This window comes from Grammomys surdaster, unplaced genomic scaffold (assembly GCF_004785775.1).
Source record: "Grammomys surdaster isolate TR1022 unplaced genomic scaffold, NIH_TR_1.0 170, whole genome shotgun sequence".
Taxonomy (NCBI): domain Eukaryota; kingdom Metazoa; phylum Chordata; class Mammalia; order Rodentia; family Muridae; genus Grammomys; species Grammomys surdaster.
This window is the reverse complement of record NW_021604618.1, coordinates 22,134,747-22,157,756: the sequence shown is the minus strand read 5'-3', so window position 1 is coordinate 22,157,756 and position 23,010 is coordinate 22,134,747. Positions and strand designations below refer to the sequence as shown.

General features: G+C 48.6%; 1 protein-coding gene across 3 annotated transcripts; it reads left to right on the top strand.

The window, feature by feature from the left end:
• The first annotated feature begins 438 nt into the window (after positions 1 to 438).
• Positions 439 to 22,031, top strand: Rpap1 (RNA polymerase II associated protein 1). 3 transcript variants are annotated; one of them, XM_028766984.1, is made up of 26 exons: positions 554 to 746; positions 1,016 to 1,163; positions 3,165 to 3,421; positions 3,887 to 4,035; positions 4,286 to 4,375; positions 6,135 to 6,255; positions 8,846 to 9,067; positions 10,492 to 10,707; positions 11,932 to 12,047; positions 12,285 to 12,383; positions 12,804 to 12,905; positions 13,084 to 13,251; positions 13,501 to 13,683; positions 13,801 to 13,935; positions 14,196 to 14,366; positions 15,010 to 15,167; positions 15,403 to 15,561; positions 15,707 to 15,908; positions 16,358 to 16,467; positions 16,694 to 16,889; positions 17,043 to 17,195; positions 17,404 to 17,546; positions 18,466 to 19,222; positions 21,117 to 21,293; positions 21,426 to 21,485; positions 21,577 to 22,031. In XM_028766984.1, the coding sequence occupies exons 3-26, from the start codon at positions 3,241 to 3,243 to the stop codon at positions 21,724 to 21,726; spliced, it is 4,218 nt and encodes a 1,405-aa protein (XP_028622817.1). In that variant the 5' UTR covers positions 554 to 746; positions 1,016 to 1,163; positions 3,165 to 3,240; the 3' UTR covers positions 21,727 to 22,031. The 3 variants fall into 3 exon arrangements, with proteins under 3 accessions (XP_028622816.1, XP_028622818.1, XP_028622817.1); XM_028766983.1 differs by lacking the exons at positions 554 to 746; positions 1,016 to 1,163 and adding an exon at positions 439 to 531; XM_028766985.1 differs by lacking the exons at positions 554 to 746; positions 1,016 to 1,163; positions 13,084 to 13,251 and adding an exon at positions 439 to 531.
• Positions 22,032 to 23,010: the final 979 nt, after the last annotated feature.

Below are 23,010 nucleotides of genomic sequence, written 5' to 3'. Positions count from 1 at the left end.
TCTTTAGTCTTCTCACAAACACCCAATTCTTACAATGCTCTCTGGGAGAGTTGCTTTTTTGAGTCCCCCTCTTGCAGTTGCCTTCTCGTTCATCTAAAAGCACACTGGGGAGGTCGCATTGGCTTGTGTGCAGACTTTTGTATGCAGAGTGTGGGCAGTGGAGCCGGAATACAGGATGCAGTTAAGGAATACAGGATGGTGAGTGCAGAAGGGCGTTTCTGTCAGTTTTTGCCTGTACCATGCAGTGAATGTGGTAAAGCCTGGGTCTGCAGTACACCAAACGCGTGGATTTCAAGCGTCTATGTGATAATTAGATGCCGCAGACTTCGCTGCTTGGGGCTCAGAGATGCAACGCTGAACAGAGAGCCCTCGAGCTCCACGGCGAGCCAAAGCGCGGCAGGCGGGGCTGCTCGGCGGAAGCTGAACTCTAGCGGCGACGGAAGTGCCACTCCGTACGGCCAAGATGGCGGCGCCCAGACTGGTGTTGTTCGAGTAGATCGCTGTTTGCAGGGACCCGATCAAGTTACTCAGGTGGAGAACCCAGAAGCAAGATGTCTGGTTACTTTGGCATAACCTGCTTGGGAGTATTTGCAAAGAAGTAGCTTGTGTTATATAGACCTCGGGTACAACCCTTCATTTCAATCCTCAGGAGCTGTCTCTTGGTTGCAAACGCGGGCGATCCAGGATGCTTAACTAGAGCCTTAGGCGCAGTCTCCGGACAGGTCGTGTGGCCGATAGGCTGCGATGTAAGAGGCTATTCCAAAACCCAGTAAATCCGTTGTTAGTTTTCCTTTGCTTTAGAGTTAATCTGTAGGAATTATCCTTATTATAATTCAAGGTGTAACTTTTAGCACTAGACGATTTTAGACAAATTCCCCCCTGGAGTTTGTGGGGGAATACATTTGCTTCTTGATGTAGCATGGACTTGCTGTTTTCATCTACTGAAGTTTATTTATATAATAGGTACAGTGGCAGGCACGCTGCATGTAATTATATTTTGCTGTTGTTTTGAAAGGTTTCCTGGATTCCAGGTTGAATTGAACCGCCTTATCCTCCTACCTCCACTGCCCAAATGCTTGGATTAGGATGTCTCAGCCTTGTGCATTTTACAGTCTTGAAACTGAATTTGGAATAGCTTAAATAATTTGCCTAATTTTACACTAGTAAGTAGTGGAGCTAGTATTCGATTTCTGAGTTAGATTTCTAACACTGCTGTTTAACAACCCATAACGGCCCCGGGTTTGTGTGTGTGTTTACTGGACAATGAAACTGTTGGGGTTCAGGAATCGCCACAAACACTGATCTCAGTCAGACAGGGATAGTTTATTGAGCATGTGCCCCAGGACTGGTCGACCAGGGCCATGGTCCAGATTTGGGAATTGGACCATATGCCTGAGTTAAGATCCTAAAGGGTTTTTTAAGTCCAAAATCCACAAACATCTGTCCCAAGTTATTTTACCAGTCAGTTAGGGAATGGAGGATTTCCTTGGAAACGTGTCTTTGTTGTACACTTATAATGTTCCTATTGGTTGGGATATTCACCTGTGTCAGGGGACTTGCCTTATCTAATATTCATGTCTTGTCTACTGGGATGGGACTTGTCTAACATTCATGTATCTTAACTTGACAGTTAGGATGTCAATTACCCAAGTAAATCTTTTTGCCAAGTAGGATGTCAATTCCCAGGGAGATCTTGGAAACTTAAACTTTGCTTGACCTCTACTCAAGATGGAAGTATTATTCCAAATAGTTTCTTATATTGGTGCAAGTGTCTCTTTTATGTTGGGGTCCATTCCAGGGGCAGCTTATACCATAAAAGCTTAATATAGTGCAGGAAATGCTGTTGGGTGGTTGGTTCATGTTCAAGCTTATTGTGTAACTATACAAAATAGTTCTAATGACTTCTGTCATGATTGGTTTCCAAAGGCACATAACATAACAGAATATGTAATCAATCTTGACATTAGAAAGTTTCTAGCAACAGCAGAAACATATGAGAAACTTTCCTTATAATGCCAGGTTATCCAGGTAACAGTTACCTAGGCCTTAATATTTTACCTAGGTCCCAACAGAAACCAAGGTCTTACACATTCTAGGCAAGTACTCTGCCACTGACCTACACTTGACCTCCCAAACTTGTGTGCGTGTACACACACACACACACACACACACACCTCCTATACTTGGAGCTAACTATGTAGCCTTGGGGGTTGGCTTTGAATTCAGCTGTTCTGCCTCAGCTACCTGTGTGCTGATTATAACCCTGAATATTTATAGCCTTTTCTACACACCTCTGCCCAAAGTAAACTCTCAAAAAGCTTTTTAGTGGTAACTTTGTTTTTTATTTATTTATTTTTTTTGAGGGGGGAGAAGGTCTTGCTATATCATAGCACAAACTATCTTGGGGCTCTCAATCCTTTAACCTCCTGAGCGCTAGGGTTACAGGCATAGCCAATCACAACTGACTATCCCTGTACTATTTCTTAAGTTACACACTCGTGATTATTTTAACATTTCTCCCCACTTTAGGCCTTGTGTTAGGAGTGTTTTCTATACTGGCCTAGTAAATATAGTTATTTTATCTGATCCTGCATAGGACTGGGAAAGAAGGAAATACATGATTGTCACTGTTACTATTGTGATCTATCTGCCTTGTCTCTCCTTGCTTAAACAGCCTAAACTGACAATTCTTACTTTTTGGTTGTTACTTTGTTTTGTATTGTGTTTTCCTGAGACAGGGTCTTACCATGTAGCCTTGGCTGTCCTGGAATTCACTAGGTAAACCAGGCTGGTCTTGAACTCACAGAGATCCACCTGCCTTTGTCTCCCAAGTGCTGAGATTAAATTTGTGTGCCACCATGCCCCACTCCTGTTTGTTTCTTGACACAGAGTTTCATGTATCTCAGGCTAACTTTTAAACTTACTGTATACCCAAGGATAATGTGGACCTCTTACACCCTCTTGCCTTCACCCCCAAGTGCTGGGGTTATAGGCATGTGTAGCCAGCCACCCTTGCCTTAGCTATAAATAAGCTTACTAGGTTGATGGTCAGAGAGGGCTGATGGACAAGGAAATGCCAATGAGGAGTGAGCTCACATCAACCCATGGAAAAGGTAAAGACAACCAGTGTTCAGTTATAAAGGCTGTTGTTTTGTGGCTTTTAGGAGTGAATGAGAGAGATTCTCCTCACCAACAAAGCAGTACTAGAAGGAATCACACACAGGCCACAGTTCCAGGGTCATGATGCTGTCCAGACCGAAACCTGGAGAGTCTGAGGTGGACCTCCTGCGCTTCCAGAGTCAGTTCCTTGAGGCTGGTGCCGCTCCAGCAGTACAGCTGGTGAGAGGGAGTAGGAGGCGTGATGGTGCTCATCCAGACCAGCCTCCACTGCAGGACCATCGGGATGTGGTGATGCTGGACAGTGAGTGCCTGTGGGCATGGGCATGAGGAGAGGGTCAGCCTCAGGGACCCTGCATTTATCCTGAGGTGGCTGAATTCTGCTCCGACTGTAATCTCTGTTGCTGAAATTTTGCTTTATTTTTATTGCTTTCATTCGTGTGGGGGTGGGGGGAAGAGGGAGAAAGAGTCTCACTCTGTGACTCTAGCTTGTTTGGAACTCACTATTGAGCACAAGTTGACTTTGAACTTGGGATGATCTTCTTGTAAATACTAGGGTACCAGACAGATGTGCAAGCCAGCTCTGCAGCTTCATTATACAGATGAAGAAACTGAGGTTCAGAGAAGTTAAATATCATACCCAAGAAGACACAGCTTAAGCTAGGGCCCAGAGCAGCCGTCGTCTTTTGTTCTTTGTTTCTGCCCCCAATCCTGATATTTCCTTAGGAAAGTGTGAACATACTCAATATCTGCATTCACTTTCTTTCAGATCTCCCAGATTTGCCCCCAGCTCTGCTTCCCGCTCCTGCCAAAAGAGCTAGACCGAGCCCTGGTCGTCCCCTGCCTCACGATGAAGACCCTGAAGAGAGGCTGAATCGGCATGATGAGCACATCACGGCTGTCCTGTCTAAGATTGTTGTACGTGTCAGCCCAGCTGGGTGGGGGAAGGCATCCCATTTGGGGGAGAACAGGGTTTATGAGTGGAGGGTATTGCAGAAAGGCAGACTTTTAACACTCTGCAGTCAGGTTGGGCCTCTGTTAGAACCACCTAGACTAGATCCAACCTGGGTTCATGAACCCCTGGAATGAGGGTCATGAAAGCCACTGGAATAGGGTTCAGTCTGGAGAAGCCTGTGCATCTTCATTACTTTGTGTTTTGTTGCCACAGGAACGAGATACAAGTTCAGTTTCTGTGACTTTGCCTGTGCCCAGTGGTGTTGCTTTCCCCCCTGTGTTCCATCGCTCTCAGGAGAGACAGGTAAGCCGGAGTTCCCTTAGGTGGAGTCTCAGGCTTTCTATTGCTGGACCAAAACACCATGACCAGAAGCAAGTTGGGGATGAAAGGCTTTATTTCAATTATAGTTTCATCAGGATTTAAACCCAAGCAGGGCAGGAACCTGGAGGCAGGAGCTGATGCAGAGGACATGGATGGGTGCTGCTTACTGACTTGCTCCTCATGGCTTACTCAGCCTGCTTGCTTACAGAACCCAGGACCCCCAGCTCAGGATGGCACCACTCACAATGGGCTGGGCCCTCCCCATCAATCACTAACTAGGAAAATGCCTTAGAGCTGGATCTCCTTTCAGTCGACTCTAACTTGTGTCAAGTTGCCATAAAACATGCAGCACAGGTGGTGCTTAGGGAATGAGTGGTTCTCAGAGCACATCTTCCCTAGGAAGTTGCTCTGGGCAATGATAACCACGTCCTTTTATTTTATTTTATTTTATTTTATTTTATTTTATTTTAAAGAAAACCATGTATCTATGTCTGGGTATGTGCACGTGGATGCTGGTGCCCACCCAGGCCAGAAAGGTAGAGTCCCCTTGGCGCTTGAGATACAGGTGCTCAAGCTGCCTGATGAGAGTGCTGCGGATTGAATTTAGACCCTCTGGAAGAATAGCAAGTGCTCCTGACCACTGAGCCATCTCCAGACCTCTCTTTAGATATATTATCTGTAAAAGTGTTTCACCTGCATGTATGTGTGCCCATGGAGATCTCAAGAGGCTTTCTGATTCCCTGGGACTAAAGTTAATGAATGGTTGTGAGCCACTTCGTGGGAACTAGGAATTGAACTCAGGTTCTCTGCAGGAACAGCAAAGCAAATGCTCTTAACCACTGAACCATCTGTCTTCACCCCCACTACCACACACACACTTTATTTTTGAAATTGTCTCAGTAGAAGGCAGGCCTCATACTCACAGAAGTGTCTTTTTTGCCTCAGCCTTCCCAAGTGATAGAATTTTTTATTTTTTTGTTTCTTTTGTGTTGCTGGGAATTGAATCCAGTGCTTCCCAATCCTGGGCAAGTAATGTACCCTGGGTTCTACCCACAGTCCACAGTTCAAGTCCTACTTTCTTCTTTGTGTGTGTGTGTGTGTGTGTCTGTGTGTGTGTGTGTGTGTGATGTGTGTGCACAAGTTTGTATATGTGAGGTCTGGAGGTCGGGGAACCACCTCAGGTGTCAGTCCCTGCCTTCTACCTTCTTTAAAATAGCTTATCTTTGTTGTTCACAGCTTTGGATGTTGGAGTAGATGGCTTATGGCTTTTATTTTGTGAGACAAGGTCTCTCTGTGTAGCCCTGGCTGTTCTGGAGCTCACCCTGTAGACCAGGCTGGCCTCGAACACAGAGATCCTCCTGCCTCTGCCTCTCAAGTGCTGGGATTAAAGGCATGCACCACCACTGCCCGGCATTAAAGTGCTCTTACCAACTTGGCCATATTACTGTTTTGTTTTGTTTTTTGTTTTTCTTTTTTTCTTTTCTTTTTTTCTTTTTTTTTTTTTAACAAGGTCTCATTTCTCATTGCTGGCTTCAGACTTGCTGTGTAGCAAAGGGTGTCTTGAACTCCTCTTGTTTCTGCCCGCACCTCCAGAGTGCTGATTTTAGCTGGGTACCACCATATCCCAGAAGTCCTACTTTCTCTGAGAAACTTTTCTCTTTGTCCCAGAGCCTTGGTTTATGGAGCTAAGGAGGAGCAGATAATTAATATTAGTAACTTGGTTTTTCTCTTTGTCCTATAGGTGAAACCAGCAGCATCTGGTAAAAGGAGCATCTTTGCCCAAGAGATTGCAGCAAGGAGGGTGTCAGAAAACCGGGTGTCATCAGCTGAGCAAGTTGTCCCCAGCCTAGATGCACCAGAGGGTGAGTGCTGACAGACTGAAGATGATGGTGCTTTGTCATGTGGACTCTTATAACTGCATTCTCTTTTTGGTGGTGGATAGAGTGGACAAAGTCAAGATTAATGTATGCCAGTCTGGCCTCGAACTCACTGTGTAATGAAGGATGATTTTAAAATTGTGATTCTCAGCCGTGCGGTGGTGGTGCACGCCTTTAATCCCAGCACTTGGGAGGCAGAGGCAGGCGGATTTCTGAGTTCAAGGCCAGCCTGGTCTACAGAGTGAATTCCAGGACAGGGCTACACAGAGAAACCCTGTCTCGAAAAACCAAAAAAAAGAAAAAGAAAAAGAAAAAATTGTGATTCTCCTGTTTCCACCTCTGGACTGCTGGAAATACAGACATGTGCCACTGTGCCAGGTCACATGGTTATGGGATCAAACCCAGAGCTTCGTGTGTCCTAGCAAAGATATGCATGCCAGTAACAGAGCTATGTCCCTAGCCTCTCAATGTATATTTATTTATTTTTTTCTTTCTTTAAAAACTTTTTGCTTGCCAGGCAGTGATGGTGCACGCCTTTAATCCCAGCACTTGGGAGGCAGAGGCAGGACAATTTCTGATGGTTGGAGGCCAACCTGGTCTACATACAGAGTGTGTTCCAGGACAGCCAGGGCTACACAGAGAAGTCCTGTCTCAAAAACAAAACAAAAAAACTAAAGAGAAAGAAAGAAAGAAGGAAAGAAGGAAAGAAGGAAAGAAGGAAAGAAAGAAAGAAAGAAAGAAAGAAAGAAAGAAAGAAAGAAAGAAAGAAAGAGGGAGGGAAGGAGAGAGAGAGGGAGAGAGAGAGAGAAAGGAAGAAAGAATGAAACCCAGAATACTAATAAATATAAAAATTATGTTTGGACTTATTTAATTGTATGAGTGCTTGTGTTTTGCCTATCCATATCTATGCCATCCTGTGCATGCTTGGCACTCTGAGATCAGAAAGGGACATTGGATTCCCTGGAAATGACGTTTGGATGGATATGAGTCACCATATAGGTGCTTAGAACTGAACCTTGGACTTCTGTAAGAGCAGCAAGTGCTCTTAACTCCTGAGCCATCTCTCTGCCTCCCCCAAGCATACTTTAATCAATTTCAGATTGAAACTACTAAGGGAGGGTAAAGTAATTAATTCTGCCTCTAATTCTTGAAAACTACAGCTACAGTATTAACAACCAAGTTACTGGGGCTGGAGAGATGGCTCAGTGGTGAAGAGTAAGGACTGCTCTTACAGAGGACCCTAAGTTGATTGCTAGCTCCTGTGTCAGGTACTTACAGCTACTTGTAATTCCAACTCCAGGGGAGTCGATGCCTCATGCTTTCATGAGCAATGGGACATATGTGCACTTGGCATGCCCATACACAACCCATATATGTGTACATGACAAACTCACACAGACCTACATATATACACATAATTAAAATAAAAATTTAAAAACCCAAGGTATTACGTATCATTTTATATTATGTTTGTGGCTGGTGCCAAATCCAGGCTTTTGTGTTATATTTGTCTTCTTGGTTCTGCTCTAGTCATGTAGGTCTGCATGACACTTTTCCTGGAAGTCCTTTTCATCTGATGTTCATGGGAGGCTGAGGCAAGAGGACCACAGGGGCCAGGGCAGCCTGGGCTTTATAGCAAGACTTTTTATTGAAAGAAGAGGGGACTGAGCCGGGCGGTGGTGGCGCACGCCTTTAATCCCAGCACTTGGGAGGCAGAGGCAGGCGGATTTCTGAGTTCGAGGCCAGCCTGGTCTACAGAGTGAGTTCCAGGACAGCCAGGGCTACACAGAGAAACCCTGTCTCGAAAAACCAAAAAAAAAAAAAAAAAAAAAAGAAGAGGGGACTGAGGGGAAGTTAGAAATGTCCGGTAGAGAGTGTGAAGATCTTAAGCTAGTTGGACAGTGGTAGCATACGCCTTTAATCCCTAAACTGGGGAGGCAGAGGCAGATGGATCTCTATGAGATTGAGGCCAGCCTGGTCTACAGAGCTAGTTATAGTTCACCCAGGGCTACACAAAGAAACCTTGTCTCAGAAAAACAAACAAGATATTGGCCAAGTTTTCAGAATTATGTGAATTGTAAATTACTGGTGGAACAGCATGAGGTAAACCCCTGGTGGTAGATATCTGTCAGGATCTAATAGATAATTCAGAGGGAAGTTTTCCTGTGTAAGTGGTTTTTGTTGTTGTTTGTTTATTTGTTGAGATTTACTTGGTATATACTTAGGAGTGTTTTGTTTGCATGTGTGACTAGTGCTCTCAGAATTATAGAGGGCTGTAAGTCACTATGTGGGTGCTCGGACAAGAACCCAGTCCTCTGCAAGAAGAACAGGTGTTCTTATCTACTGAGCCCTCTCTCTCCAGCTCTCCCATATAAGTCTTAAGAGAGAAATGAATGAGAAGTGGCCATCTTGCCTCGCCAGAATGCCTGAAATGCCGTGTGGTTTCCATTCTGTGTCCAGGGAAGCCCCGGGGCTATTGCTGGTCCCTGGGGCTAGTTGCCATATTGAAGAGGCCAGGGGGGTGTAGGTAGAGCCAGGAGGCAGAGCAGTAAGACTGATTGTTCACTTTTTTCAGGTGCTGTGCCCTGTGAGACACCCTTCTCTAGGGACAGAAGTGACCAGCTTCCTGGGAGGACCCATGGCTTTCACAGACCAAATCTAGTCACAGGAAAGGGGCTCAGGAGCCAGGCAGCTGAGCAGGAGGTCCAAACAATCCATGAAGAGAATGTAGCAAGACTTCAAGCCATGAATCCTGAGGAGATCCTGAAGGAGCAGCAGCAGTTACTGGCTCAACTTGGTATGAATGTTAGGTCTTCCTGCTAGGGCCAAGCTAAGCAGGGGCTGCCACTTGTTGGCGAAGGCCTGTGTATGTGTGTTTTACTGTTTTGGTTGCTGGGATTGAACTCCGGTCCTCACATATTGTAGGCAAGTGCCCTACCACTGAACCATACTTCTAGCCCCTAAAGGAGTTGAGGGAAGCAGTGAGCAGTAAGCCTGTACAGTACAGGGCAGACATATTTTGAGTATTTATTTACTTACTGGCATTGGAGATCGATGAGCTATCTATGGATACTTCCATGCATTTCTTTGTCCTTAAACTATTCTTCTACTCCTGGGAGAAATACGGTATTAAGTTCAATTTACAAATGAGTGAACAAACAAACAAAGCGGGCTCTGCTACTTGGGGTGGTTGATGCCTTTAATCCCAGCACTTGAAAGTAGAATCAAACCAGAGTTCGTGCTCAGCTACATGGCTAGTTTGAGGCCAGGCTGGCTCTGAGTTTGAGGCCAGCCTGGCTCTGAGACTCTTCCTCAAAAATAAAACTTGAAGTTGATGACATAGCTCAGTGGGTAACTGAGCAAGCCTTTAACCATGTAAGAGTGGGAGAAAACTGATTCCACTAAGTCATACTTAGACCTCCACATGTACACTTACTACCTCCCTGTACCCCAAGTAGTAACCTAAAACAAATCCTCAAAAAAAAAAAAAAAAGAGAGAGAGAGAGAGACTCAGGAATTTAAGAGAAATTCTCCACAAGTCACGTAACTGGTGTGGAATATAGAATTATGGGAGGAGTGCTCCAGTTGAAACCCAGAGCCTTGCACATGCCAGGCAAAATGCCTTACACGTATAGTGCTGCAGATTTCATTTGTGCTTCTGACTGGACTAGCCACCCCTGCTCCATTGTGTACTACCGTGGTTCCTGGTGTAGTTCACACCATGCTTTGTCACAGAGGTGGTGCTCTGCCCTCTGTCCTCTACCCTCTCGTTAGCTACAGTGACACATGCAGGAGTGTGCTGTGCCACACGTTTCTTCTCAGTCTTGTTCCACATTGTATGCGGAGCACTTATGTACTGTATATTCAAGTTTTAGCAAATGTATGTACAGACTGAGAGAAAAGAAAGAAGTTGCTTGGCTAAGTGCTGTCCTTTGGGCTCTGGTCAACAGTCACTTGTTTCTCAGACATCTGACCTGGTGGCAAGCAGAGGTTCCAGCATAGGAACCTGGGCCAAAGGACTTCAGAGGGCAGAGGCCATGGGGATAGTGTGGGCTGGCAGGGTCATTAAGGAGCCATAGGAGAGTGCAGGGGGCCTGAGCCAGGACTGGGAAGTAGTTTGTCCTGACCTTAGCACCCAGAAGTGGGAATCTTCCAGCAGGTGTCACATGAGGAAGAGTCTTGGGACCTACCTTAGTTTCCTACTCTCCACCTTTACCCTAGACCCCAGCTTGGTTGCCTTCTTGAGATCTCATAGCCACACCCAGGAGCAAACAGGAACAAAGGCCACCAGGGAGCAGAGCCCAGAAAGACCCTCAGTTCCTGTCACTAAAGAAGAGCCTATCGTGTCAACTTGTACCGGAGAGTCTGGGCTGAGGGACAAAGTGGAAGGCATGGTAGAGGACAAGCTGGAGGACGAGCTACAGCCAAGAACCCCAGGTATGGAGGACAGGCACCATCATTTCCTCAGAAAGGAAAAAAATAGCCCGGTGTGGTGGCGCATGCATTTAATTCTAACATCCTTGAGAGGCGGAGTTAGGCAGATCTCTGTGGGTTTGAGGCCATATGTCTGCATATCAAGCTCCAGGACAGCCAAGGCTACAAAAGGGAAGTGTGCTTGCTACCAAGCTAACAACCTGAGTCAGATCCCTGGAACCTACATAGTGAAAGAAAAAAACAACTTACACACACACACACACACACACACCCTCTCTCACACACACACACACACACACACACACACTAAATAAATGTTAAAAAGAAAATGGTAGGAAAGAGTGTCCTTTGTCCTTAGCCTGCTGATGGGGAGCTGTTCCCTGCCCTTGGACAGGGAGTGTTCATCTTCATTAGTGTCTTTAAATTGGCTCAGATGGTCTCATTTGCTGGCGCATGTCTTCCTGCACACGCTTCTCTTACCCCTACTTCTCCCCCCACCTGAAGGGGCAGCAAGGTGTGATTGAGGCTCCCTCCCAAGACAGACCATCTTCCTGCTGTTGCTCTTGCTTCATCCCCTTTCTGTCAGTGTTTTGGGGGGATGGGAGGGCTGGGAAGGGGAGACGGGGAGACGTGTCCAGTGCAGAACTCTGGACATGCCAGACCAGAAACAGAGGCCAGTGGAAGCACTCATCACCCAGAAACAAGATTATTCTATTAGGGATTAACAAAAGAGGAAATTGAATTATGATAGCCCGGAACCTCCTGCTCCTGAGGGACTGCTGGGCCAGCCAGGCAGGTTGAGTGGGGGTGGGGTGGGGTGAGGACACAGGAGGAGACGGTAGAGGTGTTCCATGCCCTTCCCACTGGAGCAGCATAGCTGCCTCCCCTGTCTCCATTCCCTTGCTCCTTTAGAGGGTTGTACCAGAGAGTGGACTGCTGTGTTTCCCTTGGCACGTGGTGCCCATCTTCCTTCTCTGTCACATCTTCGTTTTCTTCTCTTCTCCTTCGGGCAAGTCTTTGGAGTCAGCATGGGGCTGGAGCCAGGACCAGCTATGTCTGCTATAGTTGAAACATTCATCCAGTTGCCAGGGGTGCCAGGCCCCAAGCCATACCAGTTAGCCATAGCTGAGGGTAGGAGCTGCTAGACTCAGTGCAGAAGGCCTGAGGCATCTGCTTTCTGCCAGTGGGCTGAGCCCCTTGAGGAACACTATGCTTCTGCCTCCCTAGCGCTGAAACTGCCCATGACCCCCAACAAAGAGTGGCTACATATGGACACTGTGGAGCTGGAGAAGCTCCACTGGACCCAGGACCTGCCCCCGCTCCGGCGGCAGCAGACACAGGAGGTGAGGGGCACAGGTGGGATGGGGTTGCTGCTCTTCTGCGCAGAACTGGGGCCTGAGAAATAGCTCTTATTTGCTCTCAGCTTCCCTCCTGTCACCCTGCCTGGCCCTATAGGCCACACGAGCCTCATTTCCAGTCAGAGGTAGAGCCCAGAGCTAATCTTAAGAGGCCTGAGGTTAAAGGTGACTGAGTGTGAGGAGCTGCTGCGGCACCCAGCACAGTCCTTTTCTTTGTCTTAGAGAATGCAGGCTCGATTCAGCCTTCAGGGCGAGCTCCTGGCGCCTGACGTGGATCTGCCCACGCATCTGGGCCTGCACCACCATGGAGAAGAGGCAGAGGTAAGGCATGCGATCCAAGGAAAACCGGGAGTCTTGGCAAATGGTTAGCAACCGTGCAGAAATAGGAGCCCTGATCAGTTGCCTTTGGCCTCCTCTGTGTCCTGCCCCAGCTCATGGCCTTGCTGTCACTCAGTTCCTTAGAGTCAAGATGCTGCTTCTACTGGCACTTTACTCTGTTCTGTAACTCAACAGCCAGGCTTTGCATGCTTTCCCTCCGGCCATTCCCTCCCTCCTGCGCTGCCATCAGCTACTGTATCCCTGTTTGCTTTATGGCACCATTGCTCTGTGTGCATTAGGTTCCAACAAGAGCAGTGACTAGGTGTCACTTGTTTCTCTTGCCTCTCCCTCGATACCTTCCTGGGTATTTAGAAGACACTTTCCTGTGTCTTGATTCCTTCTGACTCTTTGTCCCTGCACCAGAGAGCAGGGTACTCTCTACAGGAGCTGTTCCACCTGACCCGTAGCCAGGTGTCGCAGCAGAGAACACTAGCATTGCACGTGTTGTCCCAGATCGTCGGTAGGGTAAGTGGACTGCTGGCCTGGTCCTACCTAGCCATACCCCATCCCTCATCCCTTGATCTTAGACTTTTCCTCCTTACTGTGGGTTAGACTAGGAATGGGGCAAATGCAGGTGACAGTTCAGCAAAGGTTCTATCCAAGTGCTGCATCTTCAACAAAGTGTAATCCTCCTGTACCCAAGGCCCAGGCTGGTGAGTTTGGGGACCGCCTGGTGGGCAGTGTCTTGCGCCTCCTCTTGGATGCCGGTTTCCTCTTCCTGCTGCGCTTCTCCCTGGATGACAGGGTGGACAGTGTCATCGCAGCAGCTGTCCGGGCTCTTCGTGCTCTGCTAGTTGCTCCTGGAGATGAGGTATGTCAGGGATAGGAATGTGTTCAGAGGCTACAGGGCTCTGCTCTGCGTTCTGGGCATGCCCTTTGCCAAGGCTTTGTAGGCAGAATGGAGAATAGGGTGGCAGGTGTCAGCCACTTCCAAAGGCCACAAGCCCAGGAGCCTTGCCTCCCCATTGCTGCTGTGTGTTGGGGAGGGATAATTTTACTCTGTCCTAGAACCATTTCTTCCTTTCTGTCCCTTCCCACCTCTACCCCCATCCTCTGGCAGGAGCTCCTTGACAGCACCTTCTCTTGGTATCATGGATCTTCGGTGTTCCCTCTGATGCCCAGCCAGGACGAAAAAGAGGATGAAGATGAGGATGAAGAACTCACGACAGAAAAGGTGAAGAGAAAGACCCCTGAGGAAGGAAGCCGCCCTCCACCTGACCTGGCCAGACACGACATCATCAAGGTAGAGGGCACTCTGCATTCCCATCCTTGACCTGCAGGGCAGGTTTGATGAGCAGGACAGGTCACCAAGACCTGGGTGTCCCCCATATGTGGCAATGGGTTTCTTTCTGAGTCCTAGGGGCTCCTGGCTACCAACCTGCTGCCTCGGCTCCGCTATGTACTGGAGGTGACCTGCCCAGGACCCTCTGTGGTCCTTGACATCCTGGCTGTGCTTATCCGCCTGGCCCGGCATTCCCTGGAGTCAGCCGTGAGGGTGAGAAGGGAAGGAGGGCAATGAATAACTGTCCCATGGACTCTTCTTGTTTTATTTTATGGGTTTTTGTTAGTGATGTTTTTGTTGCTGCTGTTGTTTTGAGATAGGATTTCATTATGACTCAAGCTGGTCTAGAGCTCACTGTATTACTTAGGCTGGCCTGAAACTTGTGGAAATCCTTCTTCAGCTTCCCAAGTACTGAGATTATAGGCATAAGCCATGGACCTTTTCTTGATCCTCTCTTTCCCTATCTCCTGCAGGTCTTGGAGTGTCCTCGGCTGATGGAGACCATAGTTCAAGAGTTCCTCCCTACCAGTTGGTCCCCTATAGGGGTGGGGCCTACTCCCAGTCTATATAAAGTGCCTTGTGCTGCTGCCATGAAACTGCTTAGAGTCCTGGCTTCAGCTGGGAGGAATATTGCTGCCAGACTGGTAAGCTGGACACATGGCAAGAGATGGCGGGCATAAGACAGGGCTGGTTTGACCTGGATTAAGCTCTGAACTCTGGATAGCGACCTCATTCCATCCTCCTCTTCCTCTCTGGTCTGTTTGCTTAGAAATTCAACAGAAACCAGCAGGTGGGAACTTGGTTACCTGGGTCTGTTGGGCCTATTCTGGTCTCATGATGGGGGGAGGGTTCCCTGACCCCAGCCTGTCCAGAGTTACTGCATGCAGACAGGCTCTCATCACCTATAGCCAAGCAGAAAAAGTACCTAGCAAACACTGTCTAAAAAGAAGGGAAGAGCACTGGCTAGTGAGATGCTCACCAGGTAAGGCCCTTGCTGCCAAGCTGATGACCCAAGTTTAGTCTCTGGAACCCGTGTGGAAGGAGGAGGAAATGACTCTAAGTTTTATCTGATTTCCATATGCACTGTCTGACATGTGAGCACTTGTGACCCCAAATAAATGCTAAGGGAAAAAAGCTGGGGGAGGGGGGAAGCAAGGTTCTTTTAACCCTGCCCAGAGCCATAGGCCCTGTGGCATCACAGAGACCTAGAATAGGGCAGCTTGAGCCTGTTTCCAAGAGACTCAGTACTAGTTGGATGACCCTGACGCCCTTACCTTTCATCTCCAGCTAAGCAGCTTTGACATCAGGAGCCGCCTGTGCCGATTCATAGCTGAAGCACCACACGACCTGGCCTTGCCACCTGAGGAAGCAGAGATCCTGACCACTGAGGCCTTCCGCCTGTGGGCTGTGGCTGCCTCCTATGGCCAGGGTGGTGACCTTTACAGGTGAGGAGAAGCAAGAGGTAGGCTTCTCATAGGGCCCTGCTGTTCTGCGTTGTGAGTTCTGTGTTACATCCTTCAGCTTTGTTCAAGGCCCTGAGGAAGGGAGGCTGAGCATGATGAGGGGATTTCTGCTGTCTCCCTCCCACTCTGCTCTCACCAGGTTGAAGCTCCTGGCACAACTGTGCTTTGTGCCCTCCCCTTGCCTCCCTACATAGTGAAGGCCTATTGTCTTCCCCAGGGAGCTGTACCCAGTGCTCATGCGGGCCTTGCAGACACTGCCTACAGAGCTCAGCACTCATCCCTTACAGCCCCTGTCCATGCAGCGGATGGCCTCTCTGCTCACTCTGCTTACCCAGCTCACCTTGGCAGCTAGCAGCACACACCCTGAGCCCACCAGGTAGGCCAGCTCCAAGCCTGTCAGCAGGCGTGCCCAGCCGCCACCCCAGGACATGTGGGAATGTTCCTCCACAGGGAGAAAGTGGCTGGAGTTTAGGGAGTAAGGCAGCCAGATGCTTACCTTTGCCCCTTTGGCACTCCTGCAGTGGCTCTGCGAAGTCCTGTGTGTCAGCCATCCCTTCCTCCATCACCTGGACACACATATCTGGACTCAAGCCACTGGTTGAGCCATGTCTAAAGCAGACCCTAAAGCTTCTGCCCAGACCCGATGTGTGGAATGCCCTGGGCCCAGTGCCCAGTGCCTGCCTTCTGTTCTTGGGTGCTTACTATCAGGCCTGGAGCCAGCAGGTGAGTGCAACCTACCTGCCTTCATCCTGTGCGCTTCCTCCTGTTCCTTCACTATTGGTTCCTTTTCTACCTCTCCCTCTGTATGGCTTTGGGTGTAAATAGGACTGTACTGAGTGGAATCCAGCACTCGCTCATGCCAGACAGTTACTTCTCTACTACTACCCTCACCTTTTCACTTCTACCGTCCCCGCCTGCTTCCATTTCCCAGGCAAGGACCAGGGGCCAGGGACCCCGAGCAGCAGCTCAGCTTTCCTCTGTCCTCTCATGCACCCTAGATGTTGTGTACTAGAGCAAGCTCGGGGCTGTCTCTCCTTTAGAAAGATCTGGCTGTGGAAGCTTCCAAACAGATGGTTTTGAGATCCTTAACATGGAGGGACTGGTCTGGATATATAGGGCTAGGAAAATGGGTATTTTAGCTCATCAGCTCAATGAACTCCTTGGTTCTCCAGTCAAGCTTGTGCCCAGAGGATTGGCTTCAGGACATGGAGTGCTTGGTGGATGAGTTCTTGCTGCCACTGCTGAGCCAGCCTCCACTGGCCAGTCTGTGGGATTCCTTAAGGTATGACCTGTGATGGCAGCTGGGGTAGTGTGGGATAGAGGCAGTTCTCCTGAGGGGCTCCTAAGTCTGCCTCCCCTATCCATCTCAGGCCCTTTAAGGAGGAAACCCAAATTCCCAACAAGAGCAACCCTTGGTACTCTGAGGAGCATGAACACTGGTCTGCACAGCCACATCTGGCTTGTACTCACAGACCAGAGTCCCCTCAGCATCTATATTCTCCCTGCAGGGACTGCTCCCCGCTCTGCAATCCGCTGTCCTGTGCTTCCACCCCTGAAGCTCTCCCCAGCCTTGTGTCACTGGGCTGTGCAGGAGGCTGTCCCCCTCGAAGTGTGGCTGGCTCAGCCTCACCCTTCCCATTCCTCACTGCCCTCCTCTCTCTCGTTAACATTCTGGTCCAGATCCACAAAGGGCTTTGTGGACAGGTAAGCCTCGGGTGCCCATTTAGAGGTAGGCATGGGGACAAGATAGCAGGGGTAGGAAAGAGGGGGAGAAGTGGCTAGGAGGAGGCAGCAGTCTGGGGAGCCCCAGAGCCCATCAGTGTCAATTTCTGGATCTGAATAGGATTGTCTCCTCAGCTGGCTGCTGTGTTGACTGCCCCAGGACTCCAGAACTACTTTCTCCAGTGTGTGGCTCCTACGCCTGCCCCACAGCTCACACCCTTCTCTGCCTGGGCCCTGCGCCATGAGTACCACCTACAGTACCTGGTGCTTTCCCTAGCCCAGAAAGCGGTGGGTTCCCTGTCTGCAGAGTCAGCCACACCCTGTTGTCCGTCCTGCGCCTCCGCTGCCTGTGCTGTTTGTACTAGGCCATGCCTCTCTGCTGTAGTCTGTATTCCCTGGTTCATATCCTCCGTCTTTCTGTCATTTCCTCACTCCCTCTGCTTTGTATCCTCCATGCTGCCTCCCTGTACTGACTAGAGTCCTGTCTCCTCCCTAGGCAACATTGCAGCCAGAGCCAACCGCCAGCACTGCCCTCCATCATGCTATAGCCTTGGTCCTGCTGAGTCGGCTGCTGCCTGGAAGCGAATACCTCGCCCAGGAGCTGCTGCTGAGCTGTGTGTTCCGTCTGGAATTCCTGCCGTAAGGAGTTTGGTACTTTTGGATGCTGCTGAACTTTGTTAACAGAACAGCATCTTGGAGCCGGGAAACCTGGGTTTTAGTCTCTTTCCTTCACATGTTATACTTAATTTGTTATTCCCCCAGTAAAGTGAAGATGAGACTGTTCATCTTCACCCCACCTGAGAATGATAAGACTCCATAGTATGACAGTGGCTAGAAAATGTCACATAAGCTAAGCTAGGGATGTGGTTGAACAGTAAAGCACCTGCTTGGCATGTGTGAGGCTCTGATTCAAAGTGGGAACCTGGTTCACTGACAAACACTTCTCATCCTAGCACCGGAGAGGTCAGCCTGGGCTACATGAGAATGAGATTAGGTAGATCGATAGAGCCGGGCGTGGTGGCGCACGCCTTTAATCCCAGCTCTTGGGAGGCAGAGGCAGGCGGATTTCTGAGTTCGAGGCCAGCCTGGTCTACAGAGTGAGTTCCAGGACAGCCAGGACTACACAGAGAAACCCTGTCTCGAAAAACCAAAAAAAAAAAAAAAAGAAGAAGAAGAAAAAACAAACAAACAAACAAACAAAAGATAGATCGATAGATAGATAGATCGATAGATAGGTAGGTAGAGATAGATAATAGATAAATGATGGATGGATGGATGGATGGATGGATGGATGGATGGATAGATTATAAGTTAATAAATAAACAAATAAGAAAGAGCTGGGTGACATCTTAACCCCAGCACAGCTAGAGGTCAAGCATAGTAGTTTAAGTAAACTTTCCTTCTGTTCCATCTCCTAAATGCTATGCAACATTGTGGTGTGAAAGGCTGTCAGGGGAGCAGAAAGGCACAGGACTAAACTTAGAAACTCTAGATCTGGGACAGCTGTCTGGATACTGTGATTCTAGCCTTTAGTTTCGACTTTTGTATCACATTACAGGGAAAATGCTTCGGGGGGTCCAGAGGCAGCTGACTTCTCCGATGGACTGTCCTTAGGGTGCAGTGGGGACCCTCAGTGTAGACGAGGGGCTCTCCTAGTTCAAGCTTGCCAGGATCTCCCCAGTATCCGCAGCTGCTACCTGGCCCATTGCTCACCAGCCCGAGCCAGTCTGCTGACCTCCCAAGCCTTGTACCGTGGAGAGCTGCTTCGAGTCTCAAGTCTGCTACTGCCTGTACCTAAGGAGCCACTGCTGCCCACTGACTGGCCCTTCCAGCCCTTGATACATCTCTACCACCGAGCTTCAGATACTCCCTCTGGGCTGCCTTCTGCTGACACTGTAGGTGTCACCATTCGGGTCTTACAGTGGGTGCTAGTTCTGGAGAGCTGGCGCCCCGAGGTCCTCTGGGCTGTGCCCCCTGCTGCCCGTCTGGCACGTCTCATGTGTGTGTACCTGGTGGATAGCGAGCTGTTTCGAGAGACTCCCATACAGCATCTGGTGGCAGCTCTTTTAGCTCGGCTCTGTCAGCCCCAAGTCTTGCCAAACCTCAAGCTGGACTGCCCCCTCCCTGGCCTGACCTCTTTTCCTGACCTCTATGCCAGCTTCTTAGACCACTTTGAGGCCGTCTCTTTTGGAGACCACTTGTTTGGGTCTCTGGTCCTCCTTCCTCTGCAGCGTCGGTTCAGTGTTACCTTGCGCCTTGCCCTCTTTGGAGAGCATGTGGGAGTATTGCGAGCACTTGGCCTACCTCTGACTCAGGTATGTTCTCAGGCCATCAAGGCCTGCCTAGGACCCTTGCACCGGACACTAGGGGCAGTCTTGAGCAGCGTGGAGCTTCTGTGGCAGTTATTACCTTGGTACCTCTTTGAAAGCATCAAGATGTAGGGAATAGAAGGGTTTTTATTATGGCATCTGGCAGAGAGAGTCATTATTATTATTATTATTGTTGTTTTTCAAGACAGGGTTTCTCTTTGTAGCTATGGCTGTCATGGAACTTGCTCTGGAGACCAGGCTGGCCTGAAACTCACAGAGATTCTGCCTCTGTCTCCTGAGTGTTGGGGTTAAAGGTGTATATCACCACTATCTGGCAGGGTTCATGTTATTAACCAGGTTTAGGTTCTGCTTGCGAACTCCTACAGTCTAGATGAAGATATGCTAAGACCAAAAAACAAAACTATAGTTGTTAATTACTCACATTCTTAGTGTGTTAAGTCAGAATTTAGAGATTTTGTTGTTGTTGTTGTTTTTTGTTTTTCGAGACAGGGTTTCTCTTTATAGCTCGAGCTGTGAGCTGTCCTGGAACTCACTCCGTAGACCAGGCTGTCCTCGAACTCAGAAATCCACCTGCCTCTGCCTCCCAAGTGCTGGGATTAAAGGCATGCGCCACCACCGCCCAGCTAGAGAATTTTTAAAAAAGATCAGAGTGGACTTCCCTTAAGGAAAAGATACTGTGGAGAAGAGAGGTTGACTTAGTATTGAAGTTTGGGAGAGTTTGACTCTTAAAAGATTTCTGTAGAGTGCTTAGTAGAAAAAGGCTACGAAGAAAAACCCTAAAGGATGACCAGGCCAAAGAGTCAGCTCACTTGTTGAAAAGAGAACCAGGCCTGGTAATACAGGCCTATAATCCTAGTCTCTCCGGAGTTGGGGCAGGCAGATTAGAAGTTTAAGGACAGCCTGGGCTATACAGAATTCTAGTCCAGTCTAGGGTGAGACCAGACACTGTCTTCAGCATGCTAAGGATTGTAGCTTGGTTGATAGAGAACTTGCTAGCTGCCTCTCAGCTTCCCATCCGACAGGACACTGCCTCAAAGGAGTAAGGCAGAGAGAACAGGATACCCAGTGTCTTCAAGTTTCAGTGCCTGCATGAACATGTACACTTGCACTCAGGTGTACATATAACACACACACACATGCACACACATACACACATATGCTTACTTAAAACATAAAAAAATTAAAAATTTTATAGTTACTCAGTAATTTTTTTATTTAAAAACATTTTAGAGCCAGGTATAGTGGTGCATACCTTTAATCCCAGCACTTGGGACACAGAGGCAGTTGCGTCTCTGTGAGTCTGAGGATAGCCTGGTTTATATAGAAGTTCAGAGCCAGAGCTATATAAAGAGACCCTGTCTTAAGAAAAACAAAGATTTGAGACAGTGTCTTCCTATGTGGCCCAGGCTGGACTCAGCCTTGCAATTCCCTGCCACTGCCTTCTGTATGTGTTCAGGAGTGATAGGCACATGCTTCGACTCCCAGCTCAGTAATAATTGGTTTTATTTATACTTTTTCTAGTCTCTTTTGTATACTTGTATATTTTTATAAAATTGGAATTACTGCATAATGAATTTTTCATTTTACCTTACATCATGAGCATTTGCCCTCCTTAAATACTCTTAAGAAATCATTATTCTGTGTGTGCTGGAAATGGAGCCCAGGGCTTCCACACGTCCTAGGAAGGTGCACAGGCTGCAAGCGATGCCCCGCACCAGGCTTTGCTCTTTAGCTTTCATCCGTGTACTAAAGAAGGGACGTCTTTGTAGGACCTGATTTCTGCCGTATGATTTGATTACATGTGACCAGAGTCACTCCCTGCTGCTGTTGATGGACATTCCCAGCATGGCCCTCAGCGTGTCGTTTCCTTCTGTCACAGCTACCTGTGCCTCTGGAGTGCTACACAGAGCCTGCTGAAGACAGCCTCCCTCTCCTTCAACTCTACTTCCGGGCCCTGGTGACTGGTACACTCCGTGCACGCTGGTGCCCCATCCTCTACACTGTAGCTGTGGCTCACGTCAATAGTTTCATCTTCTGCCAAGACCCAAAGAGCTCAGTAAGCTGCCTCTCTATCTTCAGAGGGAAGGAGGGAGCTGACGGGCTGGTTGGGATGGGCTGAAGGGTAAGTGAGGCCCGTGGTGGGTACCAGTCCTCAGCTTAGTGCCATGTCTCCCTCTTCTGCTCCCAGGATGAGGTGAAGGCTGCCCGGAGGAGCATGCTGCAGAGAGCCTGGCTGCTGGCGGATGAGGTGGTACTGTGGAAAAGATACAGGGTGGGTGAAGGAACCAAACCTCAACAAACTCTCACTACCCACCTCACGGGTTTTGTCTTTTCCACAGGGGCTGCGGCAGCATCTCCTCCACTATAAGCTGCCCAACTCCAGCCTCCCAGAGGGCTTTGAGTTGTATTCCCAGTTACCTCGCCTGAGGCAGCAGTACCTTCAGACATTGCCCGCAGAGGTGCTTCAGAATGGAGGGTTCAAGACCTAGAGCACTTGCCCCCCAGCTAGAGATGAGTATTCTCCTGGGCTTACCAGTGAGCATCATGAGAAAAGGAAAACAAGGCTTGCCTTCCTGTGAGCACATCGTTTGAGCCTTTTTTTAGAACAGAAGGAACTCATATTACATCATGATACTGGAGCTCAGGATCTGGGGGCACTGAGGACTGTGCTAGGAGGGAGGGTGGCTTCCCTGCAGTGGTCCAGGACAGCTCTCCTCACCCGCCTCCAGTCTTCACCAGGCCAGGGTGTGTGATTACTGTGCTACTCCCTGAAATAAATCCTTTTCTAGTCTGACTGGTCTGGACTGTATTGTCACGTTCAGAGTTGGTAGCAAGGGTGGATTATCTCAAGGAGAGAGGTGGGAGAAAAAGTCACAATGGGAGGTAAACACAGTCTCCATCTGGGGATGGCAGAGGTATGTTTCCTGGGAGTCTGTGACAATGACAATGACAATGCTCCTAGAGTGGATGTGGTCCTGGAGGACTCTGCAGGCCCTGGAAGTACTGGGGTCAGAGAACCCAAACATCATCCTGGTGTAGTTCTCCTACGCCATTCTCAGTGGGCCTTTTTTTATAATGTGTGTTCATCTGTATGTGAGTATGGCATGTGTACAGAGACCAGAAGACAGTGTTGGATCCCCCTGGAGCTGTGTGGTTGTGAGCTCCCTGCTGTGGGCACACTTAACCACTGAGCCCTGGTACTTTCTTTTTTTTTTCTTTTTTGAGACAGGGTTTTTCTGTATAGCCCTGGCTGTCCTGGAACTCACTCTGTAGACCAGGCTGGCCTCGAACTCAGAAATCCACCTGCCTCTGCCTCCCAAGTGCTGGGATTAAAGGCGTGCGCCACCACTGCCCGGCAGCCCTGGTACTTTCTAGGTTATCCTTCTCTCTGAATTCTGACGTAGGCTTGCTTAAAAATACATTTTTTTTACTTTGTAAGGCATTGTGGAACATGCCTTTAATTACCCTGATCTTCAAAATTCCAAGTTCAAGACAGCCAGGGATACACAGAGAAACCCTGTTTTGAAAACACACACACTGTGTGTATGGATTTTTACCTACATGTGTCTGTGTACCAAGTGTGTGTGTGCCTGGTACCCCTTGAGGCCAGATGGGAACATCACCCTGGAACTAGAGATACAGATGGTTGTGACCAATTGTGACCAATCATTTTGGTACTGAGAATTGAACCCTGGTCCTCCTGAAGAACAGCCAGTTCTCTTTAACTGTTGAGCCATCTCTCCAGCCCAACACAGGCTTTCTTATCCTATCAT